The 21583-nt window shown below is 44.1% G+C and overlaps 1 protein-coding gene across 3 annotated transcripts in view; it reads right to left on the bottom strand.

Moving 5' to 3' along the window:
• Positions 1-16641, bottom strand: part of GLT8D2 (glycosyltransferase 8 domain containing 2) — a 28442-nt gene extending 11801 nt beyond the window's left edge. The window contains exons 1-5 of one of the 3 annotated variants that reach the window (XM_059726439.1): positions 16174-16641; positions 13524-13569; positions 3975-4070; positions 2927-3110; positions 1056-1173 (exon numbers count right to left, since the gene is read on the bottom strand). In XM_059726439.1, the coding sequence (XP_059582422.1) occupies positions 1056-1173; positions 2927-3110; positions 3975-4070; positions 13524-13542 (417 nt within the window). In that variant the 5' untranslated portion in view covers positions 13543-13569; positions 16174-16641. The remainder of the gene's footprint in view (positions 1-1055; positions 1174-2926; positions 3111-3974; positions 4071-13523; positions 13570-16173) is intronic. The other 2 variants (XM_019489683.2, XM_006261630.4) reach the window with 2 other exon arrangements.
• Positions 16642-21583: the final 4942 nt, after the last annotated feature.

Genomic DNA, 21583 nt, shown 5'->3' with positions numbered 1-21583 from the left:
CCTCAACATGTAGCAGCTGGTCTTTTTTCTGAGTGATGTATTAGGACACAAAGTCATGGAAGACAAAGCAATAACACTGATTATTCCATTACACTACAACAGAAGTGAGGTCATTTTTATGAACAACTTCTAAAGTACCCGTTCCCCTAGCTGGTTAGCCTAAGGATATGCCATAGCCATAATTTAGTCAGGTCAGACTAGGATTTAGTCTAGTCAGGTCTTCTTAGAATCATTAAACACAGCATACGAAAGGGGAACTGTATCCCAGGAAAAAGCAGAAGTGCAATGTGGTGTTGGAGGCACTCACTACTGGCGGAGGGCTAGGCCACTCAATACAGGACAATAAGAGTGTTACAAAGTAATGCAGCTCATTCAGCACCCCTGCAGTCCTGCATGAGGAGGGAAAAGTTTTCAAAGATCGTAAAACTTTAAAGAGCATTTTGGGCATGTCTACATGCACATTAACATGCTTTAGTTAATGTGAATTAAATCTAGTACCTCCATTGTGAGGTACTAAGACAATGCCTATCAGCTTGTCTTAATGCACATTAACTAAAGAGCTTGGGGCATTTATACATGTGCTCTGGGAGTTGGGGGGCAGCGAGCGCTTTCATTAGAGCGGTTCCAAGAGCTGCTATAATGAAAGCACTTAGAATATCATGTGTAGCAGCATCCCTGCACTGAAAAATGGTGGCAGCGCTTTAACTAAAGCTTGTTCAATGAGCCTTAGTTAAAGTGCCCCCACCACCATTTTTTCAGTGCAGGGACAATGATACATGTGATACTGGAGTCTGCTGGAGTGTGGTAATTACCACACACTAGCAGACTCAGCTGGTAATTACAGTGCATCAAAGCAGCCTCACTGTATATGTATAGGTGCCCATGGTTTTTAAGTGATGCTTAATGCTTATTAGCCTACTGCAATGCACATTAACTAAATAGCACCATTTTTGTGACGCTTTAATGCGCATTAAAATAAGCTAATGTGCATTAAAGTGCATGTGTAGACATACCCTTCAATATTAGACAGTGTGACATGACATTTGTTTACTCACTGGCTGGAGCAGCTCAGGGCGTGATGCATCATGTCTGATTTTTCCCTTTAGTACCATAGGGTTGAATTCCACAATTTTAAAATTTATTTCTCTCAGTTTAGAATTTTCAATCCATTGTCTGAAGTGGAAAAAAAACCAAAAAAAAGCTATGTTATGGAATCCCCAAAATTCTTCAGTGTTAGATATCCAAATGCCTCATGGCATAGGTCTTGGCTATACTTAAGACTAGAGCTGGCCAGAATAAGATAAGAATAATAAGAATATTATACTAACATTTTAGAATTAAAAAAAATAAACTCTCTGGGAACATTTGGAAAAAAAAAGATTCTTCTTTTTAACCAGCCCTACTTGAGGCCCTTTCCTGTGTCTATTTCAATTGGGGTTCAATTCCATGATCCACTGCAGATTTTCTGTATTATCTTGAGCAAATCATTTGGGCTCAGAATTTTAACAGTATTTGGTCACCTGATTCCCGTTGAAGTTAATTCATATTAGGTGCCTAAATACCTTTCCAAATCTGGCTTTAATCTCTCTGTGCCTCAGTTCTCCACTATTAAAAATGGAACTAATATTACTTCCCTCTCTCACACATGTATTGGGAACATAAACTAGAAATAGTATAAATACCGTAAAGAAAATACAGTAATGAGTGCTGTATAAATACAATAGACTGTCAGTCTAAAACGACTAGATCCTACAGTACACTGGCCTGAGGTTGCTGGGATCCCTCCTTCTAAGTCCAACCTGGGTTCACGGTTTTCCACCTACTTTTTATCCCCCAAGATCTGTTTTTAGTACAATCATAGTTGGAGCCCTATTTATGACCTTTAACCCTCTTTCTTTCTTGTATTAGCCCTACTTTGTGTGTTCCTATACTCTGATAGTTACAATACAGCCCTAAATAAAGAGTAATGCAAAACTCATCTGTCTGCAGTTGGTTAGTGAAAGACACTGGGGAATGGTTATGGTCCAGCTATTCTATGCTGCTTTTCTGGGGTGGCTTCTGTCCCAAGCAAGGCAAGGAGGCAGTAGTCTCTTTGTGCAGAGGACCATAAAGAGAGCAGTTGTTATTGGCCCTTGCACAAGGAGAAGGAACAACACCTTGGGCCTCCTCCAGTGCTGTGCCCCAGTGCCAGTGGTGAATTAAGATTTACTGGGGCTCTGGGCAAACAGAAAATTGGAGACCCGCCACTAGATGAGGGCAGGTTTCCTCTGCTGCAGCTGGGCCTGCCCAGCTTCCTTGGCATGTCTGGGGTGAGCCAGAAGATGCAAGCACCACTGAGGTAAAGGCAGCCCCAGCCTCGATGTGGCCCAGCCCCTCCTCCACCTGGCAGGTGTCGCACAGCTGGGGCTGCAGAACAGGCCAAGGCCAAGGCCTGGACTGGACTGGAGCTAGGGCCAGCTGGGAGAGGGAGGAAGGGGTTGGCATGGGCTCTGTGCTGCCCCCAGCTGCCTGCCTGCCCCTCTGCCAGCCCTGGTGGGGTGGGGCTGTCCTATCCTATCCTATCCCATAGGCACCAGTGCCACTGGCTGCCCGCAGATGGTGGAGAGCAGGAGTGGAAGCAGGGCTGCCCACGGGGCCTCCTGGCAACAGACAGCGCCAGGAAGCTGCCACTATCCACATGCCCCTAGCCTCTGGCCCTGGTCTGGCTAGAGGAGAGGAGGCATACGCTGCCTGCCCTGAATGCCCATGGTCAGGATGCTTGCCTGGGCTATGTTGCCCCTGGTGCCCCAGGGGGCCTCTGATTAGCTAGGGCCCCTGGGGGGCTTCTCAGGCCCATGCATTAATCTGCCCCTGCCCAGTGCAAAGGCCAATGCCATTCAGACCCTAATTAAGCACTAAAATAAATATATTTGGCAAACACTGTTACCTGATATGTGGAATGCTGTTCTTTAGCCCAACGATGTAGAACAAAACATTAGCATCTGTGTTACTGTATATGCTATTGATTGCTGCTATAACTGCACCCATTCTGCCTGCAGCAGCACATATCACCACGGGTATTTCTTCTTCCATTTCCTCACCATTCTCCAAATGAGCTGTATATAGCAAAACTGCAAATTACTGTGCAGAAATTGGTGACTGTTTATCACAGAACTTGTCCTCAAGTCATATAACCCACAAACTAACAATGCAACATTTTTGCACAACCAGAAAGTCACTGATAAACTCCACTACGAGCCCTGATCTTAGTAAGTAAATACAAAAATGAAGCCTAGTTTACAGTTAAAAGTTTTGCTAGTATAACTGTCAGGGATGTTAATTTTAGCAACTTACTTATAGCAGTAAAAGTCCTGGTGTAGACGCTATTGAAATAACATTTATTTATACCAATTTATCTCTTTCCCCAAGATGTAAGACATTACATTAGCATATGGACTTTTATACCAGTATAAGTATGTCAACATTAAGGGGTTTTGCCACATGAACTATACTGGAATAGCAGCAAAACCTTAAATTGTAGACAAGCCAGTCACTGGTCAGGTTGATTCTAACTGGTTGTTACCTGGTGCTTGGTGATTGGTGACCTACTTGAAATGAGTTGGTGGTTTCAGTTTATTCCAAATAGGAAGATTCTCATCACAATTTATTTCCAATTAACTTCTCTGTTAGCATCTGCACAAAATTGGGGTTATGGTCCGCCCCAGATGTCAAAGGAAGAAAAACTCATTGACCTCTGTGAGAGTTGGACCAGACCCTGAATCAGAATGAAGATTATTAACCATGATTGATTTGCTATTATGCTAATCAAGGGATCTAGAAATTAAAAGTTCTGCACCCAGATTATATCCAAATAGCATATATAATTCAACTATAAATTCCTAAATACTTTGTTACACCAGGAACAGAAGCCACCAGTCAGATGCAATGGTACTGAATTCAGTATAAAAAACAGAATAGAATCATGACCTACTTACCTGTTTCATTCTTTAATGTAGAAGGCACTCTGTGAACTTTATTATACAGAATGACACAGACAGTCAAAACAAGAAGGACTAGTAAGATCTGATTAACTGAAATAGAAAGGACAACTGGTTAAAAGCTACTAGAAAACTGAATATTATTTTTTTAAATCATTACCCATATTTTTAAAAGCTATGTGACTGCCACATGTTGTATTTCTATGGTATGTTGTTTATCAGAATCTCATCTCATTAGCCATTTGAATTAGAAATGGAAATCTTTTGTAAGAACAATTTAGAAATGTGCATTGTCACTCATCAGTATACATTGCCTATCATTACACTGCTGCTAAAAACAGCATGTTCTCAGTAATGGAAATCAACTATGGAACTGATTAAATGCAGCCAACGCTGAGCATGACTATAAAGTACATGGCCCATATTGGGCAAATCATACCACAAGAATACTTTATTGCAACCCATCTGAATAAGATGTATGATAGTGTCCATTAAGCACAGTCCTCCATCTGCATCAACTCTTTTTTCAAGTCATGGTAAGCCACTACACTAAATACATTTTTACTTCCTCTTTACTCCCACAGCTGAGCTGTGCCTTTCTTTCTCATTTCCAATGATTCCTGTTTCTTCACCAATGTGAAGAAATATATGGCAAATATTGAGAAACAGGGGCCCAAGCAGTTCACCCAGAATCCCTCTGTTAGCCCCTCTCTCAGCCTGTCACATAGTGTGGCCACACCCTCCATGAGGTGGAGCCAGACCAGGCTGCCCTGCACTTTATCTGCATATAAAGTTTGGGAGGATCCCAAGATTTATGACAAGAACACACAGTTCCAGTCATGAGTGGGAGCTAATTGACACATGGATCCTTTGTGGGCAATATCTGGAGTACATACACACGTTGAGCAGCGCTGAGCTTTGGGGTCACCATGCTTGAAATACTGTTGACTCTCTTGGGACCCAGTCCAATTAACTATATATATTGGTAAATCCTGAACCTTTTGGCTTTGGACTAATATCATATATAGTGAGTGTATCTACACAAGCCATTAAGATAACATCATAAACTCTGACACAGATTGCACTGGAGAAAACTGCTCCTGGGTGCAGCATTTACACATGCGCATGGGACCGCAACCCTTTTACCCAGGGTGGAGTAGTCCCAGACTGGCAGGGAGCCCAGAGGGTCAGCCCTGTGCTCTGGGTGGTGGCGTCAGGCAGCAGAGGGGATGGCTGGGGCATGAGGATGCTAAAGTGCAGGGCTAGGCAGCAGGCACCACCTGCACTTTAGCACCCTCATGCCCCAGCCAGCCCCCGTCACCATCTACACATGCATTTCAGCAGAACAAATTACTCCACTGTAGGATAGTACTGTTTCAGACAGTACTATCCTATGGCAGAGTTAATTTATTGTGCCCTAATACCAGCAAATGTGAAGACTGTGACCCTCTACTACGGAGCTATTTAATCAACTCTGTAGTAAAGCACACATGTAAATGCACCCAGTTTGTATTATATATCAGTAGGTACAAAAGTGCATCTTAAAAGTGTGTTTATAAAGTACCTGTGCTAAAACTTGCAGCAATTTCAAAAAAGGTAAAATGTATCAATTCTAGATGAACTAAGTCTTCGAGTACCTGTAATTATTTGCCTATATGCAGATTACTAGAGGTATTTTAATTTCAAGGTCAGTGCTTTCAAATTTGCTCCTTACTTCCAAATGCTCATAGAAAGCAGGGTCTGATAGTAAGGATGAGGATGGGGAAGAAGTTGGAGGAGCAGAGGGTAAGGGGGCTACCTGACCCCCCCAGATTTATTTTCCCTGCTTTAGCAGTTGGAGGGGGACAAATTCAAGGCAAAACTCCGATAGTTAGACTCTATACCTGGAAAATTATAACACATTTAAACTTTTTCCAGGTATAGAATCTAATTATTGGTGGGTCATCTTACAGTCAAGTAAATACTGTACCATATATTGTTTCCATTGCCAAAATAGAGGCCTGCAGACCTCAGAGCCTTCCTCCTCTTACAAGGAAGGGTGTCTCAGTCTCTTCTATGATATCTGCTTTTGCCTCTTCTGTATTTCATAGAAGAAATGTTAGGGACCCAGTGCAGAGAGGGGTAGGGGTAAGAGAGGGGTGAGCTGGAAGACAGCTGGAGTAACGCACATCATTCCTAGAAGAACTTGCTTAGAAAAGGTAATGCAGTTTGACACATGTATGTAGGAACCACTATTTTCAGGAAAAACTTTTCAGAATCAGGCCCTAAATTAAAAAGCAATTGGCAATACAGGGTAGGGAATGACAGTGGGAAGTTAAGGATAGACATGATTCTGAGAGTGTCATAGTTCATTAAGGACAACTCTGAGCTCCTAATGGCTTGCCACTTAGACATGACATCTCTAGCTGTCACTGCTTTTGGGGCAGAATCCCATGATCTGCTCTCTCCAGATTGGAGTCTTTTTGGGTTTAAGCCTCAGTACTCCACTGCAATCCCTTCAGCAGGTTTGACTTCAATTCCACACCTGTAGTTTGATTCTCCAGGGAACAGTGACAGGGTTATTCACTCACCAGCCAGTTTTCATCAAGTACAGTACCATTTCTTCAGAACAAAAGCAATTAACGTAAAACATACCTTCTTAAAACCATAAAGAAGTTATATGATTGTAGTTGGTCACCCCTCTTCCACTCAGAGAACTTGGCAGGACAAAAGTATTTCAAGTCCTGCATAAGGCCTGGTAAGAGCCTCATGTCTATCAGTTGGTAGAAGAGTCACTCTCTCCCCCAGGTCAAGGCTATTTTTACACAGTGTCAAGTCCTTTATCTGTGAAGGCCTTTGAACTAGGTCAAACCAGTGTATGGGTGACAATTCTAAAGATTTTTCTTACATTGTTTCAGTACTGGCAGTTTACATTAATTATTGCCCGATGCCTTTAGTTTCTCCAGGAAATATCTTTTAAATTAAATTCCTGGCTCAATGGGTAATCTTTATCAAACCCATAAAGGTGCATAAAACATAATGATGTTAACACAATAGTCTTTGAATAGTCCATGTTTCCACAGCATTGCTGACAGAGGTGACTTGGAAGCATGAACCACATAGCTAGAGGGTAAAGAAGAAGCGTGTTTTTGTGTCTATCTTTGTGTTTTAATTCATCTACATTTTCTTTACTGATTTCAAATATAAAAGAGATATGTATGTTTCTTTACAGAGTTCAAATATATAAATTCCTATTGGGGCTTTCTTTTCCTGGCTACCCTGGGGTTCTGTAATTGTCCAGGGATTTCAGAATTACCTTTACCTGTCCCTTCCCCCAGCCCCTCTTACAGACTTTCCTACTGTGATCATTTTAACTGTCTTCAGCTGTTCATGGTTTAATTGAGGAAAATGCTAAAAGCATTATAAAAATAAACTCAGCATACCATAGAAATGACTTATGCCCAAATTTTTGCAAACACATAAATATTTTGAGTAAAGTACTTCAATAAAATCAAAGCTTGATTTAAATTTAAGTCAGAGGCCATCTTAAAGTTATCCAACAATAAATCAGTCATGAGTTGGTATAATGTTAGTTCACAGAATATGACAGGTTAAGGATAAAGTAATGATAGCATCATTAGTTAAGTTGCTGAATGTCTTCTTCAGTTCTGATTATTCTGTTATTGATGTAATGTCATAAGCATGCTTACAATGTGCAAAATATATAAAGACAGACAAGGTTCTTTGCATAAATGTGACTAACTAAATAGTTGTAGAAATTATTCTTTACAAGCTTTTGGGTACAAACACCCTTCTTCAGGCATAGGGAGAGTCTGCTGGTGTTTGTGTACTCTCCTGGGTGGAATGGAAACTTAAGCCAATATGCACATTGCAGTTCTGTTAAAATGCAAATGTGTGTCAGGGAAAATCAAAGGGGATGGGAGTCAATAGGTGTGAGACACGCAAGTGGAAGGGAAAGAGGAGAATGTTGACCCAGTGACAGAATGTAGCTGGTAAAATGTTTGTGTTTGAAAGCTTGTGAGGAACAATTTTTCCAACTATTTCTAATAAAAGATATCACATTTACCCAAATAACCTTGTCTGCTTATGTCCTTAGACCAACACAGCTATAACCAACACCCCCAAAATACATAAAGTAATTAACAGAGATTGTGCCCCCCAGCTATAGTTATTGCACCTGATCCTCAGCTGTCATAAATCTGCATTGATCCACTGGGCTAGGGACAGACATTCAAAAAGCCTGAATTGATTCAGTCTTTGCAGGTTAGTTTAACCTGGCTAGACTAAATCAGTTTTGTAACCGGACAGACATTGCATAAATGCAGGCACATGCCTACAGTAGCTCAAGCTAGAAGTCAGGGGGTGCTAGAGCACCCCTCCCTCTGCTTCCACTGGGCTAAACTGAGGTGGGTGTGGTTACACCCCCGGCAGGACACTATGATTATTCCCTCCCTTCTGAGCAGCCCATAAGGGAATGTTTATCACTCCTAACTCAGTATTTATCAAACCATTAAGAAAACAAAGCCTCTCTCCATTAAGTAATGGAACTCTTCTTAAACAACTCTTCCAAGGAAGGACATTAAGCTACCTGTTGATTAGCTCCAAAAAGTCTGTCTGCCTGTCATCTCCCACAGCATGGACCGGAGCCAGCATGGGGTATGCTAGCTAATGCTGAGGTGTCTGTGTAAGACAGAGGGGAGGGGAGAATAATCCCTGCCTAGCAGGGCGAAGTCAGGCTGGTGATCTGTGCCTACAAGTCTCTGCCAGAGCTCTGGCCAGGGGGCAGAGGGGAGGGGCTAGCCCTGCTGTGGAGCAGAGAGCCCCACCCAGCCCAGAAATCATGCCAGGATGCTGGGGGTATCTGATTTATCTTAAACCAGCAAGGGGTCTGGGACAGACATTGCATAAACTGGTTTGAGCCAAATCAGTTAAGTCTGATAATACATTTGACCAGGTTTATCTCAAACTGGTTTCAGCCATTTTCAAACTGGTTTATGTACACTGATCATTTTTTCTGTTACGGGTTTAAACCAGTTTCTGATCACTTAAACTGGTTTATGTGTAATGTCTGTCCTTAGCCCTGATGTCAATACACTAGTTTAAATCAGCTGAAGATCAGCTGACCCACTGAATTCAGTTAAGTTAGGTCTAAGTGGAACATACACAGGGTGCATCTACGTGTGCAGTTAGCACATAGCAATAAACTCTAGTGCAATTTGCACCAGAGTTTATCACTCTTGGGCAAAGTGTTTGTATGTATGCCTGGGATCGTAGCACATTGAACTGGAGTAGAGCAACCATGACTGGCAAGTGGGCCCAGGGATCAGCCTGCCAGCCCTGGGCTGTGCCAGCCTGAGTCAACCCAGGCCCAGAAGGGTATAAAAGGAGACTCCCCAAGTGACCAGGGAGCCTGTGACTAGGGAGCCAGCAAACAGGGACTGCCAACAGAGGAGCAGTTTGCAGGCCAGTCATGGGCAGGAATACACAGGAGCTTCTGACAGAGACTTCAGGTAAGTGAATGAGGATGGGGGCTACTATGGGGGTGGTGACATGGAGCGTAGCCAGGGCACCTGTCCTGCTGCTGCCTCCAGCCTGGAGTTCCTGTGAGGCCTCCACCCAGACAGGCCCCTTGGATGTTTCGGCAATGCCTTGGCCCCCTGTCTGCGGGGGTTGCCTGGCAGAATCTCTGAGGCCTGGGGGTAATGTGGGGACTGGGGGTTCCCTTGCCGGTCCCACATGTGACCGGATTGAGGCACTAGAGGGGCAGGTGAGGGAACTCCAGGCAGAGGTGAGCAGGCTGAGGGGGATCAAAGCAATTGAAGAAGAGATTGATAGCTACTTTCATTCTCTGCAGAACAAGATGCCTGGTGGAGAAGCTGTGAGGGAATGCCCTGAAGTAGATGCTGGTGAGTAGAGGACAGTCACTTTAGGGGCCAGACCTCTTGCCACAGAGACAGCTTCCCTGGTGCAGTTGGTTAACAAATATGAGGCCCTGGCTGCACTGAAGGAGTGTGTGGTGGGGGAAAGTACACTGGAGGGGCCTGCTGTCATTCCTGAGTGAACTGAGGGCCAGCCAGGTAAGCAGAAGAAGAGATGCTGTGTCATCGTTGTGGGCAACTCCTGGCTGAGAGAAACAGAGGGACCCATCTGTCGTCTGGATCCCATGGCGTGTGAAGTCTGCTACCTGCCTGGAGCCAGGATCAGGGACATCACAGCAAGAATTCCTGACCTCATCCAGCCCTCTGACAACTATCCCATGGTCCTTATCCATGTGGGAACAAATCATGCAGTGAGGAGTAGTCCAGACCGTATCATGGGTGACTACAAGGCTCTGGGGACCATGTTTAGGAAGCTGGGGTGCAGGTGGTCTTCTTGTCGATCCTCCCGGTCAGTGGTCGCACTAGGCATCACGTCACCTGTGTCAGAGAAGTCAGCCCGTGGCTCCGGAGTTGGTGTCATCACGTGGGTTTTGGCTTCCTGGACCACGATCCGCACTTCCATGTAAGGGACCTCCTGGGATGCTATAGACTTCATCTCTTCACAAAAGGTAAGAGTCTCTTTTCTTACAGGTTGGCTGACCTCCTACGTTGGGCTTTAAATTAAGTACGATGGGGGACAGGGAGGCAGGAGATGGAGAGAGTCTAAAACCTACAAACTGCGAGACATGCAGTAGTACACTCCAGGTAAGTACCAAGGGGCCCACCAACTGTTGATGCTGACTTGGTGCCGAGTCACTTGTATGGACCAGATGTGTTTAAATCAGCAGACCTGGATGAGCTGCATTCCAGAGTACTCAAGGAATTGGCCAGTGTCATAGCAGAACCACTGGCATGGCTGTTTGAGTGCTTGTGGTGCTTGGGTCAGGTCTTGGAGGACTAGAAAAGGGCCAATATGGTCCCTATTTTCAAGAAGGGGAGGAAGGAGGATCCGAGTAATTATAGGCCAGTCAGTCTCACCTCCATCCTTGGAAAGGTCTTTGAAAAGATTATGAAAGATCATATTTGTAGGGGTCCAGTGGGAAAAATTATGCAGCAGAGAAACCAGCATGGATTCATAGCAGGTAGATCATGCCTGACCAATCTGGTTTCGTTTTATGACAGGGTCACAAAATGCTTAGATGCAGGAGTAGAGGTGGATGTTGTTTTCTTGAATTTTAGCAAGGTCTTCGATACAGTATCTCATCCCATTCTCATAAATAAATTAAGAGGTTGTGACAGATGTTTACACGGTCCGGTGGGTGGCAAAGTGGCTTAGCGGTCGCACCCAGAGAGTGGTAGTAGATGGGTCAGTATTGACCTGTAAGGATGTGGGTAGTGAGGTCCCACAGGGTTCAGTCCTTGGACCTGTATTCTTCAATATCTTCATCAGTGACCTGGATGTGGGTGTGACATGTACTCTGTGCAAGTTTGCAGATGATACTAAATAATGGGGTGAAGTGCACACTCTGGAGGGCAGGGAACAATTGCAGGCAGACCTGGACAGGTTAGAAAAGTGGGCAGTACACAAGAGGATGCAGTACAACAAGGACAAGTGCAGAGTGCAGCACCTAGGGTGCAAAAATATCCAGCACACCTACTGCTGACCCAGAAAGGGATCTCAGAGTCATAGTGGATTCCAAGATGAACATGAGTCATCAGTGTGATGGAATCATCAGCAAAGCTAACCGCACTTTATCATGTGTTCAAGAAGGATGTTGATAGACTTGAGAGGGTCCAGAGAAGGGCCACTCGTATGGTTAGGAGTTTACAGGACAAGCCCTAAGAGGAGAGACTGAGGGCCCTGGATCTCTTCAGCCTCCTCAAGAGAAGGCTGAGGGGTGATCTTGTACCCACCTACAAATTCATTAGGGGGATGCAGCAAGGGATTGGAGATGCTCTGTTCACCAGGGCGCCTCTTGGGGTAACAAGGAACAATGGTCATAAACTGACAGAGAGCAGACTTAAGCTAGATATCAGGAAAAACTTCTTCACGGTAAGGGTGGCTAAAATTTGGAATGGGCTTCCAAGGGAGGTGGTGCTCTCCCCTACCTTGGGGGTCTTTAAGAGAGGGCTGGATAGGCATCTGGCTGGGGTCATCTGACCTCAGCACTCGATGATCTGTTGAGGTCCCTTCCGACCCTAGCATCTATGAATCTATGAACCCAGCTCAATGTGCTCCGGAGGGGCTGGCTAATGCAGGAGGGTGCTACATTGCAGGGCTAGTTGGCAGGCAGCCCCAGCACTGTAACACCCTTGCGCCCCAGTAAGCCCCATCACTGTCTGGACATGCGTTTCGCTGCATGTAACTACTCCACTGCAGGACAATACTTGTTAGGCAGTACTATCCTACAGTGGAGTTAATTAGTTTACTGTGATCTAATAGTGCCACATGTTTAGTTGGTGATGCTTTACTACGGAGCTAATTAGTCAGCTCCACAGTAAAGCGCCCAGAGTAGCACACAATAAAACTACGTCTAGTAGGATACTGTGCCTTTCAAGACATTTCTGCATGAGAGATAGAAAGCAAGTGTTTTCTGCCTGACTGACAATGAAGGAAATACACAGCCTGTAGAATCAACTGATATAGCTAAAATGGAGATATTAACCAAAAAAACCCAAGGGACTCTTGCAGCAGGTTATCTACACTCCAAGACAATTTGGATTTGGGGCATACCACACTTTCTCAAGTTTGCTGCTGTCTCTCTAACTTGGAAGTTTCACAGCAAATCCTGGTCCTGTGTGGCTCTGTCTCCCTCCAGCATTTTATTTCATAGGGATTTGCAGTGCCTTGACATCACACAATAGCTTTTCTAACTCCTGTGTGAGGAAGGCAGAAGGATCAGAATCTGGAAATAGGTAATGGAAGAGGTGGAATTGCTCATAGGCAAAAATTGCATGGAACTAAACTGATATGAGCTACTTTGAGTGCCACCACTCTCATAGGCCAGCATGGAATGCCACACTCCAAGATGCTCTCTAGTTACTCCAATTCAGAAGTAATGTGCAAGATGTGGTAAAAAATTATGTGATCTCCACACCAAAGACTGGAACAAACACAGGCAACAGGGGAATTATATAAAAGAAGAGTCAAGTAGGAATTAATTTAAAGTTACCCCCGTGGATTTTAATTAAGGCCCTTTTTACATCTATTTGCAGCCATTCAGCATATACAGTATACCATTTCACTCTCCCACCCCATGACCTGTTGACTTTACATCACCTCTACTTAATTTTTTAATTTGGTTCATTAACTTCAATGCACTTTGTGAGTCCTAAGCATATATCAGGAATAGATCCTGTTCTTACAAGCCTTGATTAGGGGAAGCATATCAGCCATTCCATTGAAGTCAGTGGGATTTAAGAATGTATTTTAGTGCACTGCTGAATGGGAAAGAAGTTGATCACATGCCTATAAGTTAAATGTGTTTAAGTGCTTAGCAGAATTAGAGCCTTATATTTACATGCAACTCTCCTATGCAATCTCTTTACTATAAGATCTTTATGAAGCTGTTTAAAAGATAAATGTATGAAGCAATTTAGCATTTGAAATATTCTGAATCTTTCTTACCTTTCTTTAACAGAGCCATGTTTTCCTTGGTTAAGAATTGTGTTACCTGTGGTCAAAAAGAGAGAAAGTTATTATAAACACAGCAAAATAATACTACTTTAGTTTTTTCTGGACCTGATTTTATATTACTAGATTTGTACCTCTTGACTTGAAAGCAAGCAAAATCAGATCCCAAATTTTACCAAACATTTTATGGAAAAAGTACTTGCAGTGACTGGGCTAACTGCTTATGACCTCCCATTACTCAGAAACTGAGATTCAAATATCCTTTTAAAACATTTAAAAGAATGTGAACCATTTTCAAAGATCTGTAACTACAGTGAGATGAGTAGTGTTTCAATAAACTCACTATAGGGTTTTTTTTTGTCAGCACTACTTTACATGGTATAATAGTGATTTTTTTAATTAGGTCAAACAGCAATTAAAACCCATGTAAACATATACAATATTTATCCAATGTGTAAATGTTTTTAGATGGCTGAAAATTGTCTATGACTCCCCATACAACAGAACAATAAATGTAAAAACCTTCTGCTTACAGCTATTGTTATCAAATACAAAGAAACATAGTGAATTTCATCCTATATCAGACAACACTGGTCTATTTAGTCTAGAATTCTGTCTCTTGGGTTGTGGCTATGTTACTAGTTTTAAGAAATCCACGCTTGCATTAATACCAGGGTAACTGCACTAGGTGCAAGCAATGAGGGAAGAGCATTAGTGTGGACTGACCACAAGCATCATCTATGATGCTAGAGCAGCAGTGAGAGGTTTCCTTAGAACTGTCATTATAGAACAGGCCTGGCAGTGGCCAGTACTGGATCATAGAAAAGAGTTAAACCTTTATAATGGATGATCATGAAAAAATGTAACATTTAATTTAATTTTAGAAATGAACATTATTTTTGTTCTTTGTACTGTAGGCAGCTGGAAAGCTGGAAAACCTTAATAGTGGGGAAAAAATATAATGACTTATTTGTACCTTCACTTATCCAAACCGATGCCTGCACAATTTTCACTGATTTAATGAAGGGAATACCATAGTTGTTATGTTGTTTTTAAAAGAATTAATGGTCATATTTTTTTCTCTTTCCTGGGTGCCTTATAGAATAATATCTTTTATGTCACTTTTGGTAACATTGTACAATATGCATGCACTTGGAACTGAAAGGAATTAATAGGCTGAAAGTCCTGCAAGTCTGCCATGATAGCGCTGTTATATACAGGGAGGATGGCTTTGTCTTGTTCCATCCCTGAGCTGAGAAGTGCTGCCAGCATTGCTAGCCAGCCTGTTTCCAGTATTCCAAAGCAGAGCTGGCTTCTTGTGCAAATGATCCTTCTAGCTCCTCTTCTGCTCTTACAAAGGGTCAGTCGCTATCTGGTGCAATATCATTAAAGGGATTTCTTTTAATATTCCAGCCTCCTTGATCTTGTAAAACCACAACACTTCAGGAAAGAAACTACTGAAGACTTGGGATGAGCTGCCCGGATGACTAAAGCAGACAATAACTACACAACACCGCAGTAAAGAAAGAAAATAATGTATGCTTATATTAACTCTCCCTCCAGTCATGGTAACCACCACAACCCATTCTTTTTCCATGTTTATGTATAAATAGATATAGATACATATTTCTGTTCTTTTCAAATATAGGCAAGTTTTTATAACTGATTAACTGAAGGAGGATGAAGCTGAAGCTGTAAGAATTCTTTGGAGTTGCATCACAAACTCAGTTTTTTTTTTGCAGGCTAATTCTGAGTTGAAGGGCCTGGACAAACTAATACCAAGCAGAAAATGTAAACCAAACAGAGAAATCACTTTGTAAACACTTACCTAGATGCCTAAATGCCTGTAAATGTGGTGGCTTGCAGATTAATAAATCATAGTGGAACTGTATTATATTAGGGCTCAATATTTCACAGAGCTACACTGCTCATCTAGATTCCAAAATAGTTCTTTCCACATGCATAGAACTGCCATTAATATATATAAAAACACATTAGGATGTCACTGAAGAAAAGAACTTTCCCTTAGAAATCTCCCCTCCTGTGCACAGCATGCAAATATAGTCTTCTTCCTAGTCTGGAAATTTTAATTAATATGTTTTACATGAAGTAGACAACACTCCCACTTTATGTTCCTAGGATGAAACTCAGGCCTCTCTCCAGCCAGTGGCACTAACACCACTGATTTTAATAAGGCCAGATCTGCCAATTTCACTCTTGCAAAAATTTGTCACAAGCTGTAAATGTTACTTGTGATATCTGTCATGTGTAGCTTGTCAGTCAGAGATCCAAACAATTTTCAGAAATAATTAAAACAGTGCAAATTTCATCAGGTTGTAAGTTTTGAAGCTTTAAAATCCAAACCTATTAAGAACTGAATAAAATCCATCTTTCAGTTCAATATTTAAGAAGCTCCTAGATACCAAGAGCCTGGTGGTATAGTTTTTGAAGGAAAGAAATTAACTTGTTACTCTGCAAACATTTACTCAAATTTTCCTGAAGTCAGATATTTGTTACTGGAATCTGACAGACTCCAGACACAAATGCCAAATCATATAACAAACTGAGGGGCTACAGCAGGGAAAGCTGAATAAGAAACTATGACACTACTCTTCAGATATTTCCTGCTTAATTAGTCTTTTACCTTTCAAATGCAGCACGGGATTCAGGGCTTCTTTCTCCCGAAGAACTGTAGGACGAGAATACTTGATTCCTACAGGGCCCAAAATGCATGCACTCATGCCAACGCTGGCTTGCCCGTGGCTCCTTTTTGAAACCCTTGGCTATAAAAGGGCCATAGTAATACTTTAAAATTTGGATTCCTTTTACAAACTCATCAAGTTTACTTTGGAGATCGGCTGGTTTTCTTCTTTCTCTGCTGCTGAGAAGTCGCTCAGAATCCAGACGTTCCAGTGGTGGAATGAGAGAGAGCCCCATAAAACACTTCCAGATGTGCTGAATGATCCAGACCCAGATCTGGCAAATACCTCTCAAATCCTCATCTGGCAGATTGCAAACAAATCCCATAGGAAACACAAGTCCAGATGGGGAAAGCAAAGTGAATAGTTTCAGAAGAGACTTCAACAGCAGTTTGGTTTCAGGTTACATTTTTATTTAATCATTATTTTTGGTAAAGAAAAGAAAGAGAATGGGCAGCTGTTGGTTTGTCAGACTCGAGTAACAGGAATGTGCATAAAACCAATGTGAGCACTGAATATGGTACAGTTTTCAAAAGCGTGTAAATACATGGTGATGTTTTTCCCCTCTTATAAAAGTAGGCAACATTTACAACATTCCACTCTGAATGTGGGTTGTAATTCTGAACCTCCCCCTTTCACAAATATTGGCAAAGTTGTGGAATCTGGATCTGGGATACCATTTAAGCCACAAAAGGAATTAGAATGTATATTAGTATATCTTCCCTCATGAGTTCCCTTTGTGCCCTTTCATATTTTTGTTTCCATGTTACCCCTTTTTTGAAAGTCTCTTTTCACCTTGACAATTGCCGTCTCCAAAACTTAATGTCATCCATAAGAAACAGTCTTTCCATCAAGCTTTCAGAAAAGGATGATGAAAAGAGCATTGTACTGTATTAATAATTTTGCACTCTAAATTCATTTTAGAGTATTCATATAGCCTGAGGGAAAAAAATGGAAAAACTTAGGGAGCCTGCGCAGACAGCATCTTTAATTTTGTTTTTTAAACTACAGTTTTTTTCATTGGTTTATTTTCCTTTAAGTCTTCTCAACAATGCTCCAATCAACCTTTGTCCTTCTGTGAAAACTACAGGTAGGCTAAACCAAAACTATACCTTGGGACTCAGTCTCAGCTCCATCATTGGCAAAGTCTTTGAAAAAATTATCAAGGCTCACATATGCAAGAGCTCGGCAGGACAAATTATGCTGAGGGGAAACCAGCACGGGTTCGTGGCAGGCAGATCGTGCCTGACCAATCTAGTCTCTTTTTATGACCAGGTTACGAAACGCCTGGACACAGGAGAAGGGGTGGATGTCGTATACTTAGACTTCAGGAAGGCCTTTGATACAGTATCCCACCCCATACTGTGAACAAGTTAAGAGGCTGTGACTTGGATGACTACACAGTCCGGTGGGTGGCGAATTGGCTGGAGGGTTGCACCCAAAGAGTCGTGGTGGATGGGTCAGCTTCGACCTGGAAGGGTGTGGGCAGTGGGGTCCCACAGGGCTCGGTCCTTGGACCGATACTCTTTAATGTCTTCATCAGCGACTTGGACGAGGGAGTGAAATGTACTCTGTCCAAGTTTGCAGATGACACAAAGCTATGGGGAGAAGTGGACACACCGGAGGGCAGGGAACAGCTGCAAGCAGACCTGGACAGGTTGGACAAGTGGGCAGAAAACAACAGAATGCAGTTCAACAAGGAGAAATGCAAAATGCTGCACCTAGGGAGGAAAAATGTCCAGCACACCTACAGCCTAGGGAATGACCTGCTGGGTGGCATGGAAGTGGAAAGGGATCTTGGAGTCCTAGTGGACTCCAAGATGAACATGAGTCGGCAGTGTGACGAAGCCATCACAAAAGCCAATGGCACTTCATCGTGCATCAGCAGATGCATGACGAATAGATCCAAGGAGGTGATACTTCCCCTCTATAGGGCGCTGGTCAGACCGCAGTTGGAGTACTGCGTGCAATTCTGGGCGCCGCAATTCAAGAGGGATGCGGATAACCTGGAGAGGGTCCAGAGAAGGGCCACTCATATGGTTAAGGGCCTGCAGACCAAGCCCTATGAGGAGAGACTAGAGAAACTGGACCTTTTCAGCCTCCGCAAGAGAAGGTTGAGAGGCGACCTTGTGGCTGCCTATAAGTTCATCACGGGGGCACAGAAGGGAATTGGTGAGTATTTATTCACCAAGGCGCCCCCGGGGGTTACAAGAAATAATGGCCACAAGCTAGCAGAGAGCAGATTTAGATTGGACATTAGGAGGAACTTCTTCACAGTTCGAGCGGCCAAGGTCTGGAATGGGCTCCCAAGGGAGGTGGTGCTCTCCCCTACCCTGGGGGTCTTCAAGAGGAGGTTAGATGAGTATCTAGCTGGGGTCATCTAGACCCAGCACTCTTTCCTGCCTATGCAGGGGGTCGGACTCAATGATCTATTGAGGTTCCTTCCGACCCTAACATCTATGAATCTATGAATCACCAAAGTCAGGATAGATACTTGATGGAGTAAAAATAAAAAGCCTAAAATTTGGACTTGCAACCTGTTCCAAATATACCAGAATATATTGTCTGTCTGGGTGGCACTGGGTACAAGGGTCTACCTGTGCAGAGCTGATTGCAGGAACAGTGCCAAAGAGAGGAATGGCATAATGGGATCCCCAAATTATTATTATTACTATCAAGCCCATTTCTCCTCAGATCCACCCATATCTCATCTATTTTCCCTTTCTATCTATATCCACCAGAGATATTTGGACCACACACGGGAACATGTTGGCTTAAAAAAACAATTCTCAACCCTTTTTGACTTGAGGCCTTCAGAAAATCCCAGCTTAATTTTCACTTGGTTTTTGACTAGAGAAAAGTAGTGGATTAATTCTTGTCACAAAGAATTCAGAAAGACCACAGCAGGTGAGAACGCTTTACACCATGGTCAGCTTGGTACAGGCTGTGGTGGGTCTTTGCTTTCCTCTGAAGTGGGGGTGCGACCCTCTCCCTGGGATCTCTTGAGCATATATTAACAACCTTTTATAGGAGCAGGACGTTGGCTGCCATGGTCCTGCCTTACCCGTGGCGGGTTAGTGTTAGGTCTTGTGTTGTGTTGGGATTGACAGCAGTTTTATGTAGAGGTTAAATTATGGATTTGTGTAGGATGATTTGGATAGGGAAGATCCTGCCTCAGGCAGGGGATTGGACTAGATAACTTCTGGAGATCCCTTCCAGCCCTGCTTCACTATGATTTCTGTGAATGGTTTAACACTATGGAGTTCTGTTGTGACTCTCTGGACTTATCCTATGGATCAATGCATCACAGTGCTAACATTGTGCGACACCCTTAAAAGGATCTCTAGGCACCCCCAGGTGCTATGGCCCCTTGGTTGAGAATCACTGCCTCTGGCAAAGTTAGCTTCCTCATTAGGCACTTGGGGCTATTTCTGTTATTAAGCTCTGGGAGTACTGGCAGCCGCAGGCCAGTTCTTCCTGGGGAGTCTGCAGCTCCTTTCTGGCTCATGCCTTTACATCAGTGGTGCTCAACCTTTTTGGCTGGCAGGCTGGATGAGCAGTGCTTGGTCTGTCTGCAGGTTGGATACATCTGGGTCCTGATCTGGTGCCAGGGGGGGCATAGTGGGCCCCATTTGGCACACAGAGGAGAATGGCAAGTAACCTAGTTCCAACCCAGGCCTATGGGGGAAGGGGACATGGCCCAGCTCTGATCCAGGTAGGGGGAGGGGGTGGCACAAAACAGAGCATGGCTTGGTCCTGATCCAGCCACAGCAGGGGAGGGGGCTTGGTCTGGCTCCAACCTACTTTGTGGGGCTTGGGGTCTGGGAAATTAGCAGGGAGGAGGGTGGCCATATTAACAACCACTACTCCTCTGTTGTCAAATTTCCTTACTCATGGCCATGGGGATCCCCACAGGCCAGATGCCATGGCTCTACAGGCCACCTTTGGCTGACAGGCCAGAGATTGAGCACTTCTGCTTTCCACTGTACTTGCATCTGTTCTGTCACTCTGGGAGGCCCCTGGCATCATCACTCATGCTCCAAGGTCCCCAGCCTGCAGGGGCCAATGCAGTGGTGCAGTGGTGCAGATGCATCCCTCTGTTCCACCCAAACTCAGCAACTCAGGTGCGGTCACATGCACGTAGGTCTAGAAACAGCTGATGGGGAAGCATGGGAGGCACTGGGAAGCCACTCAAGAACCACTTTGGTTTACAGCTCTTCCTTCCTTCCTGTGTCCTCATGACAAGGCATTTAGCAGAATTCACAGATTTGTTAGAACCTGACAGCCACTGTGCAATCTATGGCCTCAAACTTGCAACGCCTGGGCTGTCAACAACCCTAGCCAGCCTCCAAAGCTTTTGGTGAAAGATCTGGGAGAGGGTGTGGGGCCGGCACTCCCTAAAAAGCGAGAGAGTCAAGTTCAAGTCTTTTTTTCAGCAAACACTTCTGCTAAGTATGCTCTGATCAAGCACAGTGCTATACTTAACTGGCGTGGGAAACACTGTGGCCACCAAGGCGGTTTTTCTAGTCGCACCTGGGGACAACTGCTCTCCTGGCATGGGTGTAGTACCTGCGAAGGTAACATATATAGTAAACCTCCCATTTAGCTGCTGGAGTGGCGAGATCTTGGCTTTATGCCCACTTTACGGAAAGGGGAGGGAGACTCCACCCTAGCTTGCTCATGCGGCCTTATGGCTGAGGGCAAGCAAACCTCGGGGGCATCAGAACCCCAAGTCTCTGGGCTTGGGCCTGCATGTAGGATGCCCGCCAAAGGATTTGGAAACACCTGAAGCCCCCGCTGGGGGCGGAGGATGTTTGCCGGTAGTAGGGCCACTTATGGATCTGGACTGACTCATGGATTTGGACTTGATTTGGCTTGGACCATGGAAATATTTAATTAAAAAAACTCCAAAAAACAAACGTCCACACAGGAGAGGTGGCCAGTGCTGCACGCGTCACCCGGGGGCCAGAGCCCGCTTGTGGGGCACAGAGCAGGAGTTGGGGCTGGGGCTCGACCGGCAGCGCAGGGATGCGAGCCGCGGAGGCCCCACTCCCAGCCTCGGGTTTGACCAGAAATCCCAACGTAGAGTCGCAACCCCTTTTCCCAATTCAAGGCTAACCACAATGACAGCAGCCCTCAGGCCGTGGCGCCTGTCCGCTATTTTTTTTGGCCTCATTTGGGCAGGCGGCGGTTTTCTTGCGCGGGGGAATGCTTTATCCAAGCTTTGTGCAGGCTGAGGGCACCTTCTTGGAGTGACATTGGCTTTTTTTATTTATTTTTTATTTGCATTGATCTGAAAGTCAGTCAGGCGGGGCTGGGGCCCCGGCCTAGGGCACAGCCTCTCGCTTCTCTTTC

This window comes from Alligator mississippiensis, chromosome 4 (assembly GCF_030867095.1).
Source record: "Alligator mississippiensis isolate rAllMis1 chromosome 4, rAllMis1, whole genome shotgun sequence".
NCBI lineage: Eukaryota > Metazoa > Chordata > Crocodylia > Alligatoridae > Alligator > Alligator mississippiensis.
This window is presented reverse-complemented; position numbering and strand designations above follow the sequence as displayed.